The 25,488-nt window shown below is 43.2% G+C and overlaps 2 protein-coding genes across 2 annotated transcripts; both read right to left on the minus strand.

Moving 5' to 3' along the window:
- Positions 1-578: 578 nt before the first annotated feature.
- Positions 579-13,832, minus strand: MED17 (mediator complex subunit 17). The gene is made up of 12 exons (XM_030472133.1): positions 13,531-13,832; positions 13,086-13,252; positions 12,155-12,374; positions 10,605-10,741; positions 10,420-10,504; positions 9,183-9,335; positions 8,153-8,283; positions 6,942-7,126; positions 6,211-6,348; positions 5,089-5,206; positions 3,653-3,812; positions 579-1,813 (listed from the first exon to the last, which is right to left on the minus strand). The coding sequence occupies exons 1-12, from the start codon at positions 13,760-13,762 to the stop codon at positions 1,608-1,610; spliced, it is 1,932 nt and encodes a 643-aa protein (XP_030327993.1). The 5' UTR covers positions 13,763-13,832; the 3' UTR covers positions 579-1,607.
- Positions 13,833-14,267: 435 nt separating this feature from the next.
- C2H11orf54 (chromosome 2 C11orf54 homolog) lies at positions 14,268-25,436 on the minus strand. Its single transcript, XM_030472144.1, has 9 exons — positions 25,348-25,436; positions 22,542-22,665; positions 20,353-20,451; positions 19,320-19,393; positions 18,418-18,519; positions 17,304-17,480; positions 16,409-16,558; positions 15,449-15,565; positions 14,268-14,540 (listed from the first exon to the last, which is right to left on the minus strand). The coding sequence occupies exons 2-9, from the start codon at positions 22,597-22,599 to the stop codon at positions 14,367-14,369; spliced, it is 951 nt and encodes a 316-aa protein (XP_030328004.1). The 5' UTR covers positions 22,600-22,665; positions 25,348-25,436; the 3' UTR covers positions 14,268-14,366.
- Between the last annotated feature and the right edge of the window lie 52 nt (positions 25,437-25,488).

Here is a 25,488-nt window from a genome sequence, read left to right on the forward strand (position 1 = left end):
ATCATAGGCTAGTCAAGCAATATGAGACCTGGCATCACAGGGGTTGCATAAGATTCACCCATCTTTCAAGATGACGAAGAGACTGTTTTCAACCAGTACGTTTTCATTTTCTGTAAGATGTCTTGGTAAACTCATCAAAACCTGAAAGGAAAACCCTTTCTCTCTCATAGCTCAGTCACACAGAAGCAAGTACTTCAAGGAACTGAAATAATAAGATGCTCCACAGTGGCAAACACCAATAGTAGTACAATAGCTGCTTTGAATACAGACTGAGTAGCAGCTTGCCACAAGCAGTTGCTTAATATATTATTTCCTGCAACTATTCTTTATTGCTCAAGAATACAGCAAAATAACAACTGTCACAAGTATGATGTTCAATACAAACATGTTCTATGTGCAAAACGTTCTCATATATATATATTTACACACACTTCATAACATAATATAGACATAAGTCTGAACCAGCTCATACAGACAGGTTTCGAAAAGACCTTTAGCAATTAATCACGAAACAAAAGAAAACCTTTGTGCAACACCTTACTAGAAGCTTCAAGGCGGCTACATGCACAACCAAGAGAGACAAAAACATGACTACTTTTATTTTTAAAGAACTCAGAAGAGCCTATCTTCAGGATATTATTTTTTCCTTGAATGATAATCAATGACAGCGCAGGAAAAAACCTCAAACAAGCAAAACAACGAACCTGTGGAGATGCAAGGTCTACTGCATGAGTTACCTGCTGCTATCCAGACATGAGGTTACACAAGTCACCCCCAAACTCAAATTGCCAGAATTTTGCAAGCAGAGGAAGACCCTTTCCTCTACATGCTTGCAAAAAACAAGGACAGAAGACACAAGCAAAGAAACCAACAACCACACAGGCTCACCTATAGCCATCAGAAAGGAAAGATGTTTGCCACAAGCTGTGACTTTGTAGCACTCTCAACTTTTAGAATTGCCACCAAATTTCTCTCTCTCAAAAAAAAAAAAAAATGGATCACCCAGAAGCCACATCCATGTACAAACTCCAGCTCAAGAATGTCCCGCAGTGAAGACTGTTCCTTAAGCTTTCTTTAGCTTTAATTCTTGACAAGAGAGCTCTGCTTCTCCTCTGCTGTCCCCCTTCTCATCAAACGAGCACATTAGCTTCCCCCAAGATAGCCAGTCTCCATGGTCTAAGCCACTAAAAGGCTTAGCAATAGCACAATTCCATTCTGGTAATTTTCATCTCTCAGAAATCCTTACAAAGATCTATTGAGAAAAGTAAGAGCATGAGAGGGAAGGGAATGACTCAGCAGACACCTTTCATATAGCAAAGAACTACTGAATTAATTTTATAAAAGAAAAATACATCAGTGACACCCATGCTACTCTAGATAGAGCAAGCTGCAAAGAAACAGCTGAAAGGAACCTTCCCAGAAGTTTATTTTAGATGTTGTTGAAAAAAGTTTTATTAGAAACACAACAATGGACATATCTGTACAGGAAATACATTTGGGTTTGCTTTCTTGCATTGTGTCATAGCTTCCACTTCCCTCTGCTGCTCAGCAGTGATTGTATGCAGCTCAGTGATGATTCCAACCCCCAGGGAGAGGCAGATGGATTATTAACATGGAGTTAGGGCAGCCATGAGGAGTTCCATTTTATAGACAAAGTTCCGCCCTTCCATTTTATTCCACTGTACTTCCTTGAAGGGCCCTCGAAGGTGATTCCACTTGTTGTCCTGCAGCACATCGCCTTTGGGAAGATCCTTGCACTGACTCCGTGGAAACTGAACCATAACTTTGCTGCCACTTTCTGGGCCGTTACGTACTGTGATGAACAGAGATTTTATGAGCATTTTTACACTGTAAGAATTCCCCATATTAAATATCCTTCCTCATGTATGCTATACTTTACTCCTACTCAATTCCAAACATGCTGAAAGCAAATAAGAGATATTACCTTTTTTTTTAAATTATTATTAAGGTTTTCTCTTTGAATTTTCTCTTTCTGCTCTCCCATTTCTCTATGATTTTGCTGCTTTAGCACTGAATGTTCTTGGTTAGAGCACAGCAGAGAAACATTTGACAAAACCCCCCACACATATAGCTTACAAATGCATTTATTTTTCCCTAATGATGCCAGGAAGGGTATTCCCACCATTCTGCTGAAAAACGTGATCAAAAAGATATTGTTTCTAGTGGATTTACATCAAACAGAGAGGAATGGAGTCACTCAGGATAGTTATTGCTTTTAATCACAAAATTCTGCAAGACTGGTGGAGGGTGGTGGTGTTCTCTTGGCTTGGATGGGTTTTTGTGCTGTGATGTTGGGTGGTGGTAGCGTGTGTATGTGTTTGTGGTTTAAATAAGCAGTTAGGGAGATAACCCTTAGCTCTTCCCTCACTTACCAAGCTAGCCTTCCCCAAAGAGATGACTATCAGGCTGACTGAACATAATTTCTCCTTCATAAATCAATGCTGATTACTCCCCATCATCATCATCATCTTCTCCCTAATACGTTTGGAAACTGCTTCTGGGATTGGTTTTTGCCACATCTCCCCAGTAATTGCAGTGAGGCTGACCGGACTAGTTCCCCAGATTCTCCTTCTTGAATACAGGATATGACATTTGCCTTCTTCCAGTCCACGGGAATCCTTCCTGATCACCATGACCTTTCAAACATCATCAAGAGTGGCCTTACAGTGACATCAGTTGGCTCCCTCAGCACTTATGGATACATCCCACCTGGTCCCATGATCTTGTCTCATGTCTTCTTTGCTCCAAAATTTCCCATGGGTCTCAGGGACCTGGGATTCCTGAAGGCCAGTCTTAAGAAGAAAGCAAAGAAGGCACTGTGTACCTCAGCCTTCTCCATGCCCTGTGCCACCAGGTCCTCTCCCCATTTACCAGCAGGCCTATGTTTCCCCTAAACTTCCTTTTGCTGTTGACCTACCTGTTGAAGTTGTTCTTGTTACCCTGAATGTCCCTTACCAGATTCAACTCCAGATGGATTTTAGCTTTCCTATCCCCATCAGTGCATGCTTGGACAGGTCAACTCTCCCAGGCCAACTGGTCCTGCTTATAATCACTTGCAGCTTCCTTTTTATGTCATAAATTTAGTCATGAGCTCCCTGTTCATACACACAGACCTTTGGTCACCTTTGCACAACTTCCTGCACAAAGGAATGGCTATTCTTGAGCGTGAAAGATGTGATAATTAGGAAAAAAAAAAAAAGAACCAACTCTTTTGGACCCCTTTTCTCTCTGTCCCATAGGATGCTATTCCATAGGATTCTTCCAAGAAGATCCCTGAAGAGACCAAAACTTGTTCTCATTAAGCCCACAGTTGTGAAGGTGGTGTTTGCCTTGTTCCCTTCTCTCAGGATCTTGATGGTTTCTGTAATCTAGCTTTTCAATGCTAATTCTAAGGAATAGTTTCAAGCCTTTGTAAACTAGATCAGGTTTATATTACATGGCTTACTGAGCAAAGTATTGATTCTATTTAGGCGTCAACTGCAAACACGGAAGAGATTGTTCCTAGAATATTTTGCTACAAATTTACCTTATTCTATGAAAGTCTGGAGACTATCTCAGAAGGAGACATACAAAACCTGTAGAATTCACTTAATGGTAAGACTTTCCATACGTTTGCAAGAGAAGACACTACCTGAAATGGCATAGTCTCCATTTGGTGACGCTACCGTTATTGCAGATGCATTGCCAATGCTCTCCACCGGCCCCAGACCAACGTGATTACTGAAACTCAGCACGTGCCATCCCATAACTTTTGCAAGCTGCTGAACTGCATGGACTTGGTGCTGCGACATCTGAAAAGTAACAAGAGGTTCATCTTCTGCTCAATATTTGCACACCACAGAAATAATTGCTTCCTGGTTTTACCAGACTTTTCTTCTGCTGTACAGGAGTTATTTATAAAAGTGACTTCGTCCAATAAGTTCTCTAGTTTCAGAGGAACTTTTTTAAACATATATAAGTGTTAGGAGAGCTTTGTGTTACTTGAATTTAGACTAGTTCCCTTGCACACAGAGAAGACCACTGGATTAAGCACACTATGCAGTTAGATGAATCTTTCACAGCTATACGGGCTTCTGCAATTTATTTAAGTGTTGCTTTCAAAAACCTTTACTTAGGTCTCAAGAACTAATTCAAGTGATACAAACAGGATTTGGAAATAATTCTCTCTTTGAATGGAAATGAGACTTCTGCTGGAAAAATACATAAAATCTGTGAGATTATTCTCATAGCAAACTCTGGGGAAAAAAGCTGAGGTTCTCAGGTGCATGATTATTCCCACTAATGCTCAAGTGCAAGCGCTGAGCTTTAACAGCTTGGAAGTTTAAATGCTAATGTTTTTCTGTATCATGACTTAATGCTTGTAACAAAGAAATATCTAGCACTGTTCAGCAGTTCTCTGTGAACAAGTCTGAAAACACTTGACCAAAAAGATACCCTCAGCAGAATCTGTTTCAACTTGTTTTCTCTGTCGTGGAGGTTCATGTAACTGCAACAGGCCAACCACTGTTATTAAAGACATATACTTTGACTATTTATAATGCATAGTAGGGAGACTGTCACTTCTGACTAAAACCAGCAGCTTGCTCTAAGCAATTAAGAAAACACAGTTCATTCAAATATCAGCTGATTTAGTAATGGCTGATGCAAAGTGAACATTAACAAGACAATGTTGAAACAACACTAATTGTGGGCTCATTAAGATCTCTAGACAGGCCTTGGTTGCAGTAAGTTTCATATATTGAGTACCTTATTGTCTGTTATGACTCTCACTGACTTGTTCTGAAGTAAGCAAAAATCTTAGTGTTCCCATGATGAGTAGCATAAAGAAATGTATTTTAAAAGGGAGGGAAAAAATTATTATTACAACTGACCTTAGTAAAAACTGGCATTATATTTTAGTTACAGGTGCTAAAGACACTCTACAAACATACTGAAAAATTCAGTCATTCACCTTCCTACTTCCACTATCTTTAAATAAGTTTTCTAACATTTTCTACACAGATGGGATTCTAACTTACGGTTTGCCAAACATTACAAGAAAGGGAAGAAGAATGTATATGAACCTACCTGAGACAAAAGGAAATCCTGCAGTTCTTGCTCTTGATGGGACAGTGTAATAACTCTTCCATCTCTATGCACAACTCTGATCTGTTCAACGCCAATGTTCAGCTGTAGTTGAATGGATCTTTGAAGACAAGATGCAGGTTTGTTCAAAATGCATTAAGAAAACAGGAAACTAAGAGCACAGAATTCCTCCCATTCACTGACAACAACTCTAAGATGAGGATGGTGCAACGCCTATGGAAAACAAGACAGCAACTCCAAACATTTTAGTTTCACCCCTCACAACAGCTCCCCCTATACTGCAGGGAACATCATCTGTGGCATGTTCTCAGACCTGGTCCACTGCTTGCTCAGGTCAAGGAACCTCCTGAGGTGCCTCACAGCTCCCTGCCTGCACTGTGCCCAAGTTTGCTTGCAGAGGGGCAGAGGAAAATGGTGTGTACTTGGGGCTTGTTCCATCCTACAGCTAAGACTTGGGCAGGACATGTACTCTGGAAGTGAGACTGCAAATTGCACCAATGATCACAGTCTGCTCCACACTGTGGACCCAGTCAGAGAGGACTGCCCAAAATATCAAAACCAGCTTGGTCATCCACTGTGAACACATCAGTTTGTTCACTGCTGGTCAGCATGCAGATATTCGTTTCTGGCATATGAAACCTCTTATTTTGAAGACAATGTGTGTAACTAACAGCATGAATTATGTGAGTTCAACATTTTAGTACCTATGCAATGGAGCCAGGACTGAGCACTGACTAGCTGCCCATGACCAGACTGGAAGTTTAGAATCCAGCACATAGAAAAAGATACTGTACATTCATCTATCTCTATCCAAAGCAACCCCCACCTTAAATGGCCACTTTCACCTTTCAATTCCTTCTTTGAAAGGAAACTGTGCTAGTTAATGACTTACTAAGTTTCTTCATTGAAGTGTAAAGTGGGTGAAGAGCTTTCTTAGGGAGGCTGCTCTCCCTCTACCTCCAACTCAAAACCAAACACACACACAAATAAGGGACTCCCACTTGTCTGCCTGAAGAGAATCTAAACCTGTAGAACATAACTTGAATACACTGCCACTGCTGCATGCTTCTACAACTAGAAAGACACAGGCGCTTTCATACTTACTTGCATATTTGTTCATATCCTTGAGAAGTTATTAGAACTTTAACACTGGATTCATAAACATCATTTATATTGGACCAGTGGGCCTGAATCTGAGGATCCTCAATACGACTGGCCAGACTGTCAATGGTTCGAGCAGTTCTAGAAGATAAAGACATATTCCATCTGCAATAATCTAGACAGCTTGTGCTTTTAGCATGTTTAAAGGAAGTGAGGAGGTTATTAATTTGTTGGGGACTTTCTTCCTTCTTTTGGTGGCACACCAAAAAGAAAAAAAGGTAAATTTAATAAACCATGTGAATCAAAGTTCTATTTCAGCACCATTTTGGTGCTAATGGAGCACTTGTTTACTCTGCACATGTCACATATACTCTGCAGCAGTATTAAAGTGGTATTACTTAGAATGAGCTACTGCACAGGAAAGACTACTAAAAATGATCTATGCAGCTTCAGAAAAGTAGGGACAATTATCAGCAGCCTGTGTCAGAGCTGTCACAGAGATCTCAGAGCTGTCACAGAGATCTCTAAGAAACCCCATTTCTTTTCTTTTTTACTAGCCAACTGCTTATTGCTTCTATTTCCTGGTATGTTATTGGTCCTTAGTACTTAAAAATAGACTATTTTAACAGTGAAAGAAGTAGCTGCTAGTTCTAAGAACACTGAAAAAAGATCAATTGTACTCTACATAATGGTACATTTTATTGTAACTTTACCAAGAACAGCTTGTGACCTACCTGCGCCTCAGGAAGATGTGCTTTGCCTGCTTTATTATCTTTTCCAGAAGGCCTTCATTTGACTGCAAAGAACTGATATCATTTTTATCAAAAGCTTGGGGTCCTGCAAGTCTCATTCTCTTATGGCCAAAAGGTGCACTAGCTGGATGTGGCATCACTGTTGAGCTCAGGGTTTGCTTGTGACACTGCAACAAACAACAGACCTTATAAAAGGAAGTGACAGGACAATGTATGTGCAAGAAGTAACATGTATACTGTAACATGCTGCTTCACATCAGGTGCTTTAAGTCTACATACTTTCCAAAAGTGCAACTTTTTTACTTGATAAGTTTGACAGCACGTTAAAGCAGCTTTCCACTCATACTTTGCCTCCCCTGTTTATGCAGCTCTTTCAAACCTTATGGGAAGTGATTTCTAAAACCATGTGCTAGCTAACAAAGATTTGGTAGTATGGCAGTAGCTCCTACTAGTAAGTCTGCCTCATACACATCTCTGGAGACAGACAGAACGGTCAAACAAAAATAAAGGAAGTATTTTAGAAATAAAGAGGGGTACAAAAAAATTAGCATCTGGTTCAAAGTTAAGAAAGGAAATTCACAGAGCTGGGCACTGGGCTCAGGAAACCCAGTTCAGTGTTTAAAACACTGGACTATTCCACATGACTGCATGACTTGTACCTCTAAGGAGATGAGCACTCACTGGCACATGGTTTCACAACTGATCAGGCATCTAAGATTGTGCTCCCTTCCTGAACAGATGCAAGCTCAACCTCCTACCCCACGTCCTTCTGAATCTAAGACACTGAAGCAGAGAAGTGGACCTCAAAAGAAGTGAAGTTATTATGGTAATTGATTGTTCTTCCTTCATGGAAGTACGGGCTCAACAGATGCTCACTTAAAGTACTCAACAAGCACTAATTAGACACAAAGGAAAAAGGGAAACTGATGAGCTGTACTGGAAAAACCTTGCACAGCTTTTCTGAAGGGAACGCCGGGCCTGAGGTTAAGTAAGGAACTAGCATTCCATGAAAGCATTAACTGGAACTCCCTAACCACCTCTACACACTGAAACCGAACAGAATGTCGCCTCACACCAATGGATAGAAAGCGACTGGCCTCTAGTGGCACTCTATTGTTATAACAGTGCTGCATTCCATGTAAAACACTATAAAAGCCCAAAACCTCTTCAGTACTTGACCATAAATGCATTACCTCTCTGATAAGCTGATGCAAATTATGTTCCAGAACATAAAGATGATCATCTGGATTCTGTTTCTCAGAAGCAGACTTTTGTGACTTTTTGTCATTGGACGAGTGACACAGAGAAATAGACAACTGTAAACCTGTACAAAGCAGATTAAAAAAACACAACACCAATAAGAACACTGACAATTTTCAAGGAGACTACTGAGAACTGCTTTTCTTCACATATTATAGTCAGTATTTTTACAACCAGTATTTACCATATCAGAAAATCAAAGAATGATGTTGGAGAGCACAGCGACAAAGGCAAGTAACACCTGCTACTGACTGAAGTGTTGACAGGCCGACTATTAACTCACTAGGCACATTTCATGCCAATTTCTATGACTCAATCCCAAACAAAAAGAAGAGTCCCCAGGACCCCATTCCTTCCCCAAAGGAGGAATAATTTACCATCTTATAAATTTTAAGCAATCCAGAAACATATTCTTTACATGATATAATCAGTTGTGTACCCCTGGTAAGAACAGAGGATTCACCAGCCAACTCTGAGCCACCTTTGTGCTGTTTACACTAGCCTCACTGAAAAGTGTTGCCCTCTCTTCTTCTAAGACCCATTAACTCAAGTCTTAAATTCTACCTGCACCCAAGCCAGCAGCACTGATTTATGCAGAGCTCCAAACTGCTGGGTGCACATGTTGTGGTTTAAACCCAGCACCACATAGCCACCTGCTCACCCCCTCCACTTGACAGCTTTAAGTGCTACCGACAAAAACCAATCCCAAAGTAAAACAATCCAAACTCCACACAATAAAATGTGAGTGAATTAGAAACCAAGGTGCACTCACTGAATGTTTCTATAATTAGCAAGCAAAATTCCTTAAATTCTGTGAAATTCTGGTTTTTCAAAACCTTTGAAAAATGAGGTTCCTTTTTCTGTTGTCATTAACTACAGAGTGTTTAAAAAGGTCTCATCAATCAGAGTTTCAGTTCATGTTTAAGCAAATAATAGGTTAAGAAGTCTTACAAAGTTTCCTACCTGGGAAAGGCTGGGAGATGATCTGATTTTTCACAACAATGTGAGGAATCTGGGATTTAATTTGAACAGCTTCTCGTGACAGCTGGGCAAAGATTTCTTTACATAAAAGAACGTTCTGTGCAGCCTCCAACTTTGTCTGCCAGTGGGGAGAGCCTGAAAAATACAAACCAATGGTTGCAGAAGGGACGAGTAAGAAAAAGCTACCTTTTTGTTCAGATACCAGACACTGCAGTAGCTATGAGTAATGGCTAAGGTAACGTAGTCAGTATCTTCTGTCCAAATGGAGTAATAAAATGTATTAGTGTTACCTTACATATACGTATCCTGTGAACTGCAGCTCCCAACTGGAACTGCCCATTACATTCCCAGACCTTTTATGAGCTCTGCTTATGAACCTCTGCCTAATTTGCAATTTACTTTCAATGATACTTCTAACTTTATTAAATTCACTCTACAGTGAACCACCAAATAATGGTAAGTGCATGTACGTGCTTTCACAGGAGTTATAGGGCCCAAATTCCTGGAAGATTCTGGTCTGAGTAAGCACATAAGCTCTGTGCTGTACCCTCAATACCATATGAAACATCTATATAGCCCAGCATCCTGTCTATGGTCAAGACAGCACAAGTATTTGTGTCACAGACCATTGTGAAATAAAATCCTGTCAGTTCTTCTTAATCCTAAAGAGTAAAGGATGAAATTTTAATCCCAAAAATGTACAGCTTCACATAAGGGCACACAGCAAATGACTCAATCTACTACCTGCCAGGTGAGCCATTGGTCACGAATGCACACACTGCCAGCAGAGTTTCAGATCCAGAGAAAACAAATGGGGCACGGAAGCAAATTCTACAGTTTGGGCAAAGTTAAGAGTGAACAGTCAGACATTGAGTTCTGCTGAACTAATGGGATGTAACTGGCTGAAACACAATACCGTGGTTTGCTTTTGGTTACATGCTCTAATAGCTAACAAAGGGTGCTCCAGAATACTTAAAATACAATCCTAGTAATTTTGTTTCAGAAACTGAGTAAACACACATGAAAACCTCAAGGAGCATGCTTTGAAAGCTTCGTGTTCCCAAAGCCCAAGCAGCACCTACACAGGAAATTGCAGTTTAAGTACGAATGATCTTGTTCACTGTTCTTTCAAGCTATATGCTAAGATTTTCAAATAAATGTCATACACAAACCCATTTCTTGAGAACATGTTCAAAAAACAACATACAGGCAGTTATACCTGGTTTTGATTTTAGCATGGGTCTTTTAAAGAGGTTGACTGTCCCGAGGTCACCAATGTCTGGAGCTTGCTTTTGAATAGAAACCTAGGTGAAAGAGAATGTTATTTGATGTTTGTTCCTTGTTGCAACCACATAAATACCAAAGCAAACCCCACACTCCATTATTAAAGACTCTCTGGCAAACCTTGATATATGCTGATCCCTCTAAATCACTTGGAATTTGAACATCCAAAGGACAGTAATCCTCAGGTATCTTTTTATCCAGGTCAATGTCAGTGTTCTTTATCACCTCAAACGTGCCATGATGAAGAAAAAGGGAGCCTAAGAAGGAAAGACAAAAACATACATACTATGTATAAAGCATCTTCTGCAAATAATGAAGCTCCTACCTCTGTTTTGGAAGACTACATATTTTCTTTGTCTCCAGAACTCCATAGTTGTGCTTCAGAGACATGGATTTGATGGATGGAGCACTCCATGGATAAAGCTGGATGGTCATACTCGAAAAGAGTTGTGGTCAACAGCTTGATGTCCCAGTGGAGATCAGTGACAAGCAGCATTCTGCAGGGCTTGGTATTGGAACCAGTGCTGTTTAACATCTTTGTTGATGACATGGACAGTTGGATTGAGTGTGCCCTCAGCCTAAGCTGTGTGGTTTGGCTGATACACTGGAGGGAAGGGATGCCATCCAGAGGGACCTCGACAGGCTTGAGAGGTGGGCCAATGCCAGCCTCAGGAAGTTCAACAAGGTAAAGGTCCTGCACCTGGGCTGGAGCAATCCCAAGCACAAACACAGGCTGGGCAGAGAATGGACTGAGAGCAGCCCTGAGGAGGACTTGGGAGCGTTGGTTGACGAGAAGCTCAACACCAGCCGGCAGCGTGTGCTCACAGCCCAGAAAGACAACCACACGCTGGGCTGCATCGTGACCAGCAGGTCCAGGGAAGTGCTTCTACCCCTCTACTCAGTTCATGAGACCCCACCTGCAGCCCTGCATCCTCTGGGGCCCCCAAAATAAGGATGTGGACCTGTTGAAGCAAGTCCAGAGGCCACAAAGATGCTCAGAGGGCTGCAGCATCTGCTCTGGAGACAGGCTGAAGAGAACTGGGCTTGTTCAGCCTGGAGAAGGCTCTGGGGAGACCTTAGAGCAGCTTCCAGTGCCTAAAGGGGACTACAAGAAAGCTGGACTTTTGACAAGGGCCTGTAGGAATAGGATAAGAGGGAATGGTTTTAAAATGAAAGAAGGCAGATTTCAATTACTACCTTCGACAACACACTTTAGTCATATGGTTTAGTCTTAAGTAGTCCCAGCAGAGAATTAGACATGATGATCCTTATGAGTCCCTTCCAACTTGACATATTCTATGATTCTATGATCTTTGTTCAAAGGAAAATGCAACATAACTCATTTCTTTTAAATGTTTTACAAGCCAAATGTAGGTAAAAGCCAGATTACAAGGTCTACCTGTCAACGGATCAACTACATTGTCAATACAGACTTGTTTCTGCAAAGCAATCTTCACTAGAAACCTACAGAGCCTGTGAAATCACCTTCTAGCTTGAGGATGGCATGAGATTTTTCCTGATAATGAAACAAGTTTCCTCCTCTTACAATCTCATCTCATAATTACAATAAACTTGTGTTAAATTATATAATTATTACAGATATTCCATTTCATTTTCCAGTTAAAAAAATCCATTCTGGAGCAAACCAAAAGACCCTTCTGCTTGTTTACCTGCGCTTCTGTAGCTCAGATCACCAAGAATTTTGTCTCCCACTTTCCTCAGCTTCCAGTGTTGTCTCAGTCTCAGCAGCTCAGAGTTGAAGTCTCTTTGTCGCTTATTTTCCTGGTTTTCTGCTACTGATTTGGATAATCTTTCTGCTCCTTTCAACAGGATTTGAGCTGCTCCAGCTAATGACTTCTTTTTTGAAATCAACTGGAGAAACTGAGGATTCTAGTCACAATAAAAAAAACAGGGTGAAAAAGCCATTTGCATCTCAATTCTCAAAAAACTACTGCTACTGAAAGCTCATTGACAGTGACCTCAGAGCAGCCTTCCAGGATCTGAAGGGGGCCTACAAGGATACCAGAGAGGGACTATTCATCAAAGACTATAGTAACAGGACAAGGGGTAACAGGTTCAAACTTCAACAAGGGAGACTTAGGTTAGATATAAGGAAGGAATTCTTTACTATGAGGGTGGTGAGGCACTGGAAAAGGTTGCCCAAGTAGTAGATGCTCCATCCCTGGCAGTGTTCAAGGCCAGGCTGGACAGAGCCTTGAGCAACCTGGTCTAGTGGAAGGTGTCCCTGCCCATGGCAGGGATCTTTAAGGTCCATTCCAACAGAAACCATTCAATGATTCTACGACTAATAACTTTTTTTGCTGGATGTTCAGATACTTATTTAGTTCAGATACTTATTGGGATACTTATTTACTTTCACACCCCCATTATACACCCACAAGTCGCATTCGGACTTATACTTTCAGCAAAGAGGCCTTTGAAATCAGCCTCCCCTCCCATTCTCAGCCTCACCCCGACCCATACAGCACTGTGCCAGCACAACACAGGGAATACTTGACTAAACCGTGTATGCACCATACATGAAAAAACCCGATGAAATAAACCCTTTAGTATCAAGCTATACAACTAGGTACAACATACCTGCTTTGGAGGAAGGGGATCTTGCACAACTGGATCTAGAGTCATGAATTTTTTATCCTTCACAATGCTCAGAACATCATACAACACACACATCTCGGTCAAGGCGCTTCTCAAGTTGTTCCTCACCGAATCCCAAGGCCAGAGGGATGGTTGAAACTTCACCAACCCTGAAAAACAGAAGAAGAGTAAAAAGGCACAGTGCAAAGCTTGTTCTTAGGGGATCATAAGAGAGATCGTGAGGGGATGAAATACAACTTAACAGCACGATACCCGCAGCTGCCCTTTTCTGCTCTACCGCAGTGACTTACTGGGACTCGGTTACGAACACCCTGACCCACGGGCAGACACCAGGCCCAGGGGCCGGCGGGCTGCAGGCCGGGCATCAGCCTCACTCCGGCCGAGCTAAGGCCGCCTGACGGGGAGCCCTGGGCCCGCCGCCCCTCACCTTCCTCATCCTCCGCCTCGCCCGGCTCGGCCCAGGCGCGGCCCGCCGAACCCGGCTCGTCCTCCTCGGAGCCAGAGCCCTGGCTGAAGTCGATGCGCTGCGCCAGGCGCGCCAGGTTCTGGGACATGGAGAGCGGCTGCAGGTAGGTCTCGCTGCCATCCAGCCCCACCTCCTGCACCTGCTTCTCGCACGCCGACTCGATGCTGATGCGCACGGCCGGCACGCCCGCCATCTTGCCGCGACCTCCGACCGCGCCGCCCGCCCGACCCCTGCGACGGCTACGGGTGCCGGGCGGGGGCGGGACGATGAAGGGGCGGGGACAGCGCCGGGAGGGCTCGGCTGCCTCCGGAGAGCGCTCGGGAGGGGACGGGGCCAGCGCCGGGCGGGCTCGGCTGTCTCCGGAGAACGCTCGGGAGGGGACAGGGCCAGCACCGAGTGGGTTCGGCTGTCTCCGGAGACCGCTCGGGACGGGACGACGCCAGCGCCGGGTGGGTTCGGCTGTCTCCGGAGAGCGCTCGGGAGGGGACGGGACCGGCCCCTAGGGGACGGTGGCGATCGGCGCCGGCACCCGCGGAGTCGTGCCGCTCTGTCGAGAGTCATTAACAAGAGCGGCCGCCTTCCCGCCTTCCTCCAGACCCACGGTAACAGGTCCACGTCCTTCTTGTGGCTATAACAGTCATCATTTCAACGACACGTACACTCTGAATTCCTCCCTTTCACCAAATTAAGAAGTCACCTCTTTCCTGCTGTCATTTATTCTTGACTCTGATAAACGTGCATAATTAAAAGCGTTAGAAAAATCAGCATTTTAGCAAGACTCAGTTGTCACCGCAGCTTCAGTCTCTCCCGACGAGGTGGGTCTCCAGGGGCCTGTCGATGCGGAAGAGCAGCTCGGCGGGCAGGAAGTACCCCAGGTACTGCACGCTGTCGGGGCTGGTGTCGTGGTGGTAGTGCCCTCCTTCCCCGTGGTGGCTGAAGCAGTGGGTGTGCTCCACACGCAGGTCAAAGCCCTGTCACCAAAGAAAGGCCCGTGAACGGACATCCATGGGAGCAGTATTGAAAATGTCCTGGGATGCTCTCTCCCAGACGTGGATTTCCACAGTTCTCAGATCCTGCTCCAATTATTAAGCACTGAACGTTTGCAATGCTTGTAAAACTAATGAGACAAAAGAAGAGGAGCTGGACAAAGCTTTACCATAGGACATCAGAGAGAAAAGAATTTAGAAACCCCAACAGTCCCCAACTTTTGGTGTCGATCTTGCGGAGATTTCCTTTTTTCATCATACAATGGTTTGGGTTGGAAGGGTCCTTAAAGCTCATCCAGTTCCAACCCCCTGCCACGGGCAGGGACACCTTCCACCAGAGCAGGTTGCTCCAAGCCACATCCAACCTGGCCTTGAACACTGCCAGGGATGGGGCAGCCACAGCTTCTCTGGGCACCCTGTGCCAGCGCCTCAGCACCCTCACAGGGAAGAACAACTTCTTAATATCTAATCTAAATCTCCCCTCTGTCAGTTTAAAGCCATTCCCCTTTGCCCTATCCCCGTCTGCCCTTGAAAAATGCTGCTCTCCAGCTTTCCTATAGGCTTCCTTTAGGTATTGGGAGACTGCTCTAAGGTCTCCCCAGAGCCTTCTCTTCTCCAGGCTGAACAAGCCCAGCTCTCTCAGCCTGTCTTCATGGCAGTGCTTCAGCCCTCTAGTCCATTTTAATGGCTCTCTCCAGTGACAGAAATGAGAAGCTTTTGTTTCGTTACACCACCTCTGGAAAAGGTGGTATAGACAATATATACAATGGATATATATAATGTGTATACAATATATACACAATATATATACACACTCCTGTTCTTAAAAGGAAAATCATATCCAAGACAAAATTACAAGTCTCAGTTTACACTCAGAAATGAGAAAGACTCACTGGGTCTCTGGAAACTATTACTGGCTGACAAATCAGTGGAGCCTTCATTTCAAAGAATTTGAGCCAGTTGTTCACATCTTCATCAGTATTCAGAGGACAGGCAGAAAATTCTGGAGGCTACAGCAAAATAAAAGTTCATAAGTGAAAGGAAGACACTTGCATCAAGATACCTTTTCTCTAACAACTTTCCTTCACTTTTCTACTCCCCACAATTCTGCTCACATTCATTCTTGTAGAAACACAGACTGGTTTGGGTTGGAAAGGACCTTAAGATCATCCAGTTCCAACCCCCTGCCATGGGCAGGGACCCCACACACTAGATCATGTTGCCCAAGGCTCCGTCCAACGTGGCCTTGAACACTGCCAGGGATGGTGCATTTACCACTTCTTTGTGCAACCTGCGCCAGTGCCTCACCACCCTCACAGTAAAAACTTCTTCCTTATATCCAACCTGAACTTCCCCTGTTCAAGTTCAAACCCATTACTCCTTGTCCTATTGCTACAGTCCCTGATTCTTGACTAAAAGCAGCTCACCAGTGCCTGTTACTGTGTTTCTGCCAGAAAGAGAAGTCACCAGAATATTGCTTCTTTCATTGCACAGGTAGTGGGAGAACTACTGAAGTGAGGATTCTCCTCCTGGTACATTTTAGAAGCTTGGTTACTGTAAAATAAGTCTATTGTTTCTTATAAGTATCATTTCAGTTCGTGTATTTCATTTCAGTTCATTTTACAGTAGTTCTACAGTTCTTTAGGTGCCCACAGATTTCAAAAGAAAAGATGATGGTATTAAGGCTGAGTAATAGTTTTGCAACATCAACTCCTTAATGCACTGCTTTTCCTAACAGTTATGCATCCATTTAAAAATAGAAAACAAAGTCAAGGCACTAAGATGTTATACCCCGATTTACACTTCTGTTTTCTGATGGAGGAAGAAAGTTATCTGAATAGAGAACAACGTACCATAATGTGAATCTTGGCTTTCCCCTTCTGAATGATAAACGTTCCACCCATCCCAACTGGCTTTTCTCCATACTGTTTCTCTAAAATTTGTCTCAGACAAGACACAAAGTTCAGTTCCCCAGTTCTTCCGTTGGCTTTCACTTCGATAACCTGGAAAATAAAGTTAAGTTGTCACTCTGCCTCATGGTGCAACAGTCTGCAAAGGTCTGCGAAAGCTGCTCTGAAATTCTCCCAAGCTTATAAACCAAGGGGACCTGTTGAGAACGTGCTTCCCTGCAAGTGCTGCTCCACTTGCATCCTTCCAGCACCTGACCCACTCTCCTTCCTGTCTGTCTGTTTAATGCTAGCTTTGCCTGTGTTTGAGTAAATGACTTGCTGCCCAGCACCCCTATGTAAGACAATGATATAAGCAATCCCTTTCTGTCCACCAGCTGGCTTCCACTCTGTTCCCGAGTTGTAAAGAAACTTTGGGGAACAGAGAACTCTGCTCAGTTTCCATGCAGCTGCCAGGTTTTTGACTCTCTGCCAACACGTCTTTGCACTAGCTGTGTTGGGGGAAACACTTCTCCAAAAAACTAGACAAGTGCTCAGAGCTGATTTACACAAGTGCATTGTACAACCATTACCTTAAATCATTGCTACTTTGGACTGGATTTGCATGGATGATTTATGATGGAAGAGTTCAGTAAACCAATACTTATAAAAAATTCAAACACCTCTCTGTCTCCACCAATTCTTCCCCTTGTTCACTGACATCGGTTCCTTATATTTGGATATTTCCTTCATGAAATTACTACTTTATTATTATCACAGAAAACCAATAGGCGAACATTGAATCATGAGTTTGCCTTCAGCCACAAAGCTCCACAAAGTCACCTTTGACCCAAGTACGCACCTTACCAGGTTGGCCCTCACTGGCATAAAGGTTGGCCAACAGCCCAAACTCACAGTCAGTGTATTTACTGCTGTACTTCTCAAGCAGGCACCCTTTATCTGCAGGATTTATCTGAGCAACATAGCTCCCATTTACGGCAGGCTTTTTTTCACTCTTAGTTTGAACAATAGGGATAAGCTGGAGAAAAAAAGAGACCATGTAAAAGTAAGTCAATAAGAACACGTAAAGAGCCAGTCAAATGAACAGAACTCACACAAACGCAATGTAAGCTTTGGACCATGATCCCAAGAAATAAGCTCCTTTGTCACCAAGATCTGGCACTCAGGATGAGGTCTGTACTGGTAAGAAAACTGCACTAATATTATAATTGAAAACTCCAGAAAACAGTCTTACCTTTTCTGGACAGTTAAATTTAATGTTATGTGAAGATTAATGGTACTGGTAAAGAAAAGAAAAAAGAAAGCGTAACCATTGAGATGTGAGGCCTGCATGCAAGTATTGGAATTCTATGTAGTACTTTCTCAGTGTACAGTAACAACCACTATTATAATGGCAAATTTAATGCTCAGATGGATTATCTCATCCACCAATAAATGCACCACAAGGAGATCGCAAGACCAGAGGTTTATGTTTGAAAAGACTCTGGCAGCAGGAGTTTCTGTCTCCCACCTCTCCTGCAGGTGACCATTTTCTTTGTAGCATCTTTAAAATTTACAAGGTAGAACAAAGGCATCCAAGAGGGCAAAAATCAGAGAGTTTTTCGAAGGCATTTACTAGCAACTGTGACAAAGCATTTCTAAATCTCGTCTTTAAAACCTCTGGTCAGGTCTTTGTCAATCAGTTTCAAAAAATCATGTTTCTTGCACTTTTCAAAGCAATCACATGCTTCCTGGGGAATTACAAGTTAAAAATTAAGCTTTACTATCTCAATAGTATGCACCTCATTGGATGGCCCTCGTCTAATGGCCTTCCTGCTAATGTGTTTTGTGTGCTTTTGGCATGAATGCTGCTTATTAAATGTTTTGTTGCAGTTGGGAAATACCCATCATGGTACTGCTCTACTATTATGATACTTCCATGAATTCATTGAGAACCATCACACTTATTTACTGACCTCAGCATTTACTCCAAGAATCTTAGATGAAGCAGCTCCAGCCCCCAGAATGAAAGCTCCAGGCAGCTCTATGTCCTTTGCAACTGTATTTAGATCATACACCTGCAAAAGAGAAACACTCCTTTGATTTTGGTGCGGTGTTCTGATTAGGAATTGTCATTCTGTTCACTGTAACCTCTGGATGCATTTCATTCACAAGGCCCTCATTAGTATTTTGGCTAATTAGGTTGAACACAGTTTCTGTTTCTATTCAACTAAAAGAGACAGTTTCTGAACAACACAACATTCGGTAGTAACAAATCAGGTACATGTCCATGTGTTTTCTGAAAGGTGGAGTCTGCCTGTTTGTTCCACTGCCATTTCACCCCAAACCTGAATTATTGTTCTTATGGAAATGTGTATTTGTGTAAAATAAATCAAATGGAAGGCAATATCATACAGAGACAGATGGGATGAGGTGTCAGAAAGGAGACATGATATTCTTGGAAAAGGACAGTAATGTCAGTGTTGGCCTGAAAATGCAAATACAGCCAGTTTTTACAGGGAAGTTTGGCTGTGACTTGAGATCACAGCCATGCAGCAAACCATATGTAAACATGCAGACAAGCCTCTTGTTTAGTAGTTCCTTCCATGGCTCCTGTCACAGGCGGTATATTTCCAAAACCATCTTGTATTTGAGGGCAGGACAAGATGAACCATCAACCACAATATGTTATTTTTGCTATGATGTGTAAGATTTTGTGACAAAGTCTATGTTTAACACACAACAGAATCGATCTCAAACACCATTGAAAAGTAAATCTTATCATACCCATTAGTCCTTAGTTTTGTTTATATTTCAACAAAATATTGCTTTGCTTTTGACAAACGTATTGAACCACACAGCCACAGGAAAAACTCACTTTTTCTTTCCGTACAAGAGGTATGAGGTAAGGAACACCTCCCACATCTGCTATCCTAGGTTTTCCGCAGATTCCTGGAAGGATACTGCCAGTTAGCATGGTGAAAATACTTTTCCTAATGATCTTAAATGAGCATGCAGTCTAACCCACCAAAGAACTGCTTCCTCAGGCTTCTAAAACCCTTTGAGAACACTATTTCCATAGCATGCTTACATAAAGTGTTACACTATTAAGAAGTCCAACGACAGTAAGTCCTAAAATGCTTCACAGTAGGATTCAATTTAATACCTGTTATTAAATTAACCTTCTGTTAAGCACAAAAAAATTATTACAGTGGGCAAAAACTGCTCTTCACCAGTTCTCCATTAAGATGCCCTCACCACACGATGGATATCCCCACTGACACTCCACCTGCAAAACTCCAGCAAAGCTGGATGCCCAAGTCTCGGGACAATTCATCCCACTTATTTGGACGTGTATTTTAAGAAGTGATGAATCACCTTCCGGAGGTGTTTCTTTCAATACATTGGTGACAGAGGGAACTCAGATGAGTAGCACAGATGACATGTCTGTCTTCTAGGCAGCTAATGTCAAAGAAGATGAATTCCACTCAGAACAAGATGGTTTTACTTCATTGACATACATGAATGACAGGGATTTAAAAATGAATGGAAGTGTAACTCCTTAGATTCAGACAGTGATTGGCATGGACCTAAAGAATTTCTCCATCTGGAGGATAACAACTTAATTTCAAAACCTTTTCAGTATGCTAAATAAAGCTTATGAAATCCATGAGTATTGCAATCATAGGTTAAGAAAATAAAATTATGACAAGTAGTTGGTAATGACTTGTCCTTGTTCATACATCAACTAGGAATCAAATCCAGAAATAAAATGTAGCTCTCCTCTCATGCATGTTCTTTACCTGAAAAACAATTTAAGCTCTCCCAACATCTTTAGAAGATCAAAACCAAGTAGGATCAGGTAGAAAGAACTGGAAAAGTCTTTGTGGAAGACAGGAATGCGTGGTTACCTTTGGCAGGAAAGTTGAAGGGTTCCTGAGTCAGATCAGGACAGTCTACAACAGAGACTTGAGCATCGGCAAAGTTTTCTTTGAGCCCTTTCTGCAAAACTATAATAAAGGATAATGGCAAAGTTATTGACAATGAAAAACTACCAAGAGTTTGACAAGTTGCTAACAACAATAAGTAGACCTGTTTAGGGATTATTTCAGCAAGATACATTAAAGGACTTACACTTACCCTAAGTAACCCCATTGATTTAAGTGTTACTGTCCGTAGGCACTTGTTGCCTGAATCAAAGCTTCAGAGAAGAGCAGAAGCTCATTCAGATAATTGTGTAGCTACCACATTAATTCATTTGAAGAATTTTAAAGACCTTTTAATTGAAATACAATAACTGACTACTCCTAGTAGCACTAGGAACACCACAATGTGAAGTAACATGGGTAAATTTAAACCACATTCAGCAGTGGTTTTGCTTCACAGAAGCAGACAATTGTAACCACAGTCAAATATCATGCAAGAGCAAAGGAGGCAGTAAGTTTTAGCTGAAGTGATAATCAGTTCTTTAAATATATTAACTACACTGTTTGCAATAGCTTGTTTGTAATCTCAGGCTGTCTCTGCTGTCTGGAAACTTCTGCTGTCACAGGACCTTGTCAGTCACATTTATGTCCATGTGGAGATTTTCCTGGCAAGTGCCACTGTCTGGACAAGACAGATAACAAATGGTGCTGATGATAACGAACACCTTCAAATCTGAACTTTTGGGTTTGCTTCGTATCAATGTTTTTAGGCTCACAACCTGCAAAGTCACTCAAGCAACACGGAGGATTCTGACTTAGGCAAGTGCACTGTTTGGAAACAACTTCCAAACCTTAGTTGAGTGTGGGATTGCCTTCACATCCACTGCTTCAAACCTCGTGTCAAAAGGACCGAGCTCTTTCATGCCTGAGGGTCTGTTTTGACAGATGTCTCAAACTAAGGAACACAAAATCCAGCCTGTGGTCTCAAATCAGGCAGTTCCTTATTTGCTCAGGACTCTGCTGTGATTTTGATTCCTCTAATCAGAATTTCAGCCATACTTTACTTCTTGGGAGCAGATTTACCCAGTTGTTGACCACAAGGGTCAGTAGAAGGTACTTGGCAGGTCTCTTAAATACACCTCAGTACCTTCTGGTAAGTGAAAAAGGGCAATAAAAGGGCACTCCTCAAATGCTCCTCAGGAGCTGGACAGCAACAAAATTCACAGCTTACAGGAGGTCCTCAGGTCAGACACAGGGCAAAAAAGGAAAATTCTACTTTGTGACTCATTTTTTCCTACTACTGTTTTAAGCTGTTCTACTACAAGTACCTGCTGTTAGCTGCAGAGCCCACAGGTCTATAGCAACCCTGGCCTATTGGCCCAGCCTGATTGCTGCTGGGTGAGAAAAGCACCGAGAACCACCCAGGGTACTGCTGGGACCACACTTTCTCAAAGCATGGAAATGTCAAACTGACACAGAGTTGGGAGAGCGGCACACTGAACTTGAGGACCAATCCTGAAAGAAGAAAATCCTTTAGTACATCCACTACAAGAGACAGACTTCCAGAGGAACAATGCCTTTCTGCTGGGGCAAGGAAAGAAGTTCATGAGCAGGTGGGTTGGACCAAGTGACCTCCAGAGATCCCTTCCAACCTCAACCATTCTATTATTCTGAGCACATTTTGTGAAGGTTTTGGAAAGAAACAAACTGAATAAAATGTTTCGTGCAGCCTGGTTCTAAGGCAATCTGCTAAAGAGGAATCGACTAGGTTCAAGCAAGAGGACCTGCTGTGCTATACTGCATCCTGTCAGCTGTGTTTTGGGTAGTCCTGAAAAAGAAAGAAATACCGGAGGGTAGAGGAGGACAGATGATCCCATAGGTGTAAATAAGTTCAGTCTGTAATTGTTAAACTTCCACAAATCTGCAAACACACAGTTTTAAAGGGTTCGAAACGCTGTTTGTGTGCTTGAAAATCATTTAGGTCTGGGGGAGGAGTCAATGTCTGCTTTAAGGAAATAATAGCATATACAAACATAGTGCTTTTTACACCTCAGTATGCTAAGAGCAGGAACATTCTGCATGTACTAGCTGTGCAGAGGTTTTGATAAGAGCTTTAAGATAAGTTTGAAGAGTACATTAGATGTTTGTTAAAAGTTACACGCTGCATGACTTACCCCCCGCAAGCTCCTCCAGACTTGGAACGTGAAAAGCAAACCTTTCGACTTTGGCCATTTCCTAATGGGTGCTGATTTCTTCAGGAAAGAAATTACAATCTACCACACTGCAGGAGCAGCTGATCTGCAACAAGGATAATAGTTTAATGATTAAAACACGCTGGTTGCAATGTTACTTATTTTTCAGTTTCACACAAGAATAGACAACAATAGAATTGTAGTTCTGCTGCCAAAGGAAAGACAAACAGCTTCAATATTAATGTTAATTTTCTTATGTGCTTTGGAAGAAGAGTGTCAGCTATAGAGCATTACGCATGCTAGCCCTCAAGCTTACAACTGGGCGTAGGCAAAACATAGCTTGTGCTGAATCCAGTTCACAAGACAGGTCAGATTCATCTGTGTCTTTTGCAAGCCTAGAGTCAGTTTGGTTTTGAAAGAAAAACGGGCTTTTGAGAGCACATTGGCTGCCTCCTCAGGTCTTCCCTATGTTAATGTTTACTTTCCCAGCATTGGCTATGGTGAACTTTCAACCTTAGCTGTGCCATGGTCTCCAGTTGGTCCTAGGCATGTTTCTCCCTCTGGAGGGAACAGGCTAGCAGCAAAATAGAAAACAACAGCAGCAAGTTCTGCACTATCAGGCTATGTACAGCTACAGAGCCTGTAACAGAAAGTTTTGTTTGAATATAACTTTAGGAACCTCTTTACAGATGAACTGTATTTCAGTCAGCCTTGCAGCAGTAAAGTCAGCTACTAGGGCAAACCACTAGCTTAGGGCAGAAACAGATGATTATAAGCTACCTATAAACCAGCCACAGCAATCATTAACTCCTTAGGCACATGCTTGCTGCACACAGCAGAAAAATAAAATGGGTCCCACTTATCCAGATCTCAGGCCTCGGAGGAAAAAGCCACAACCCTAATTACAATCCCAGACCTGACAGAGGTTTTGTTAGAAAGGACTGTGACACGAGATAGCTGTTCCTGTATATTTTTAGCTTCTGTTCTAAGAGAAAACCTAGTTAGGTTAGGTAAAAGGAAGAAGTTCTTCACTGTGAGGGTGGTGAGGCACTGGAACAGGCTGCCCAAGGAAGTTGTGAATGCTCCATCCCTGGCAGTGTTCAAGGCCAGGTTGGACAGAGCCTTGGGTGACATGGTTTAGTGCAAGGTGTCCCTGCCCATGGCAGGGGGGCTGGAACTGCCCTGATCTTAAGGTCCTTTCCAACCCAAACCATTCTATGATTCTATGTTATGGCTGTCAAAAATCATAACTGTCCTTATACCATTGGCCTCTCAAGTCTGCATAAAGGACAAAAACCCAGCTGAAAAAAAAGAAACAGAGGTGGGAGATCAGAGCAGTCACTTAAATGAAGTCTTTAAGCGCTAAGTTCAGCCACCCCAGTTACTGCTGTAGCAAGCAGCAGAGAAAGGGAGAAACACAGCTTTCTGTGTATAGTAACTCCCATCTCAGTTGGTCTTATCCATCTCCACAGGTCCCACCCTTCTCTGGCTGTGGAAGAGAAAGTAATAGGCTGGACTGGTGCTTCTGGTAGAAGCCCACCATCAGAAGGAGTGAACCCTACCGAAGACTTGAAGTGTGCACACAAGAACACAAGAAAGGGAGCAATTAGTCAGAGAAAGGAAGTGAGAAGATGGCTTTGGCAGTACTGTTTTAGGTGATCCTCATTCCCTCAATAACTTTTTGCCATGTCTGGAAGGAGGCTGTGCAGGCATTCAAGATACCAGCTGAAAAAGCCTGAAACAGACTGAAATGACAGGCTAGAACTGCTGTGGTGCAACAGGCAGAGGCAAGACTTGAATGCACTTCACATAAGTAGGCTCAGATATAACACCTAGACCATCACCTGCTGTTCAAAGGACAGTAGTAAGCTCACAACAATCAAGAAAGGAGGGAAAGACTGTGGGAAAAGCTTGAAGTACCCTAATAAACCTGATCTGATTGCTAGACATTGGTCCTTACCGGGAAGGACACAGAACAGAAGTGGATCCACCAGTCACCACCACAAGCAAGCATTCACAAGGGAGTTTGTGTGGTGTGGGAGACAGACAACCTGAAAGGAGACAACAACTACGATCCATCTTGGAGGGGTGGAGTGACATTGAATTGCTATATAAAACCTTCATAGAAAGAGCACAAATGATAAATGGACAGTAAGATTATTAGATGGGGGATGGTGCAACAAGAATGGAGAGGACAAGCGTCTAAAAAGACTTTAAAAGTCTATCTTTTTGAGGAAGGAAGAAGACATCAGAGAGGGTAGTCAAGGGCTGGGAAAGCGCAGATGAAATGGGAACCATGATATTAAGGGGGAAAAGGATATCAAAACCTGAATTAAAACTAGTTCGGAGCGTAGAAGCCAGAAAGGAGAAGTCATATTCAGGCTGCAGATGAGTCAAGGTGGGAAGGGAAAGAAACAGCAGGGGAAAATGTGAAGATGACAGTCAATGAGAGAAGGCATCCCGTTCGCGGCAGGACAGTAGGGGTATCAAGCGTCGGGGATCTGGGGAAGGGATGGGTCACGGCAGGGCAAGAACAGGCAAGACCGGGACCCTTGGAGGGTGCGCCCAGGCAGTCAGAGGCAGCACTGGAGCAAGGGAACGCAGCAGCAGCAAGGAAAGGCAGACCAGCGCAGCGGTCCCACCCGAGCGGGAACTGACGGGGAGCCCGGACCCCCCTGGGCTAGGCGGGGAGCTACTGAGCGGGGAGACAACCGGAGCAGCCCCACGCTGCTCAAGCCTGTAAAAGCACAAGCCGAGGATCCCCAGGCCCGCACCCGGTTGCACGTACCTGCCCCGCCGCCCGGGCTGCTCGGTGCCTCTGCCCGCCCCGAGCGGGGGGGACGGACGGACCGCCCGTCCTGCCACCCCCAGCATGGCGGCGCCCCGCCTCCATTCCCTTCCTCCCGCCAGCCCGCGCGGCTCTCGCGAG

The sequence above is a fragment of the Strigops habroptila genome, chromosome 2, assembly GCF_004027225.2.
Source record: "Strigops habroptila isolate Jane chromosome 2, bStrHab1.2.pri, whole genome shotgun sequence".
NCBI classification, from domain to species: Eukaryota; Metazoa; Chordata; class Aves; order Psittaciformes; family Psittacidae; genus Strigops; species Strigops habroptila.

Bases quoted from the DNA above. Each gene is read 5' to 3' on its own strand.
- MED17 (XM_030472133.1), bottom strand. From the start codon at position 13,762: ATGGCGGGCGTGCCGGCCGTGCGCATCAGCATCGAGTCGGCGTGCGAG. The intron at 13,253-13,530 runs GTGAGGGGCGGC...TCTGTTTTTCAG, and splicing joins CGAGGCGGAGGATGAGGAAG to GGTTGGTGAAGTTTCAACCA. The intron at 10,505-10,604 runs GTTTGCCAGAGA...TCTTTCACCTAG, and splicing joins AGGGATCAGCATATATCAAG to GTTTCTATTCAAAAGCAAGC.
- C2H11orf54 (XM_030472144.1), bottom strand. From the start codon at position 22,599: ATGGCCAAAGTCGAAAGGTTTGCTTTTCACGTTCCAAGTCTGGAGGAG. The intron at 20,452-22,541 runs GTAAGTCATGCA...CCTTTATTATAG, and splicing joins TCTGGAGGAGCTTGCGGGGG to TTTTGCAGAAAGGGCTCAAA. The intron at 16,559-17,303 runs GTGCGTACTTGG...TTTATTTTCCAG, and splicing joins GTGAGGGCCAACCTGGTAAG to GTTATCGAAGTGAAAGCCAA.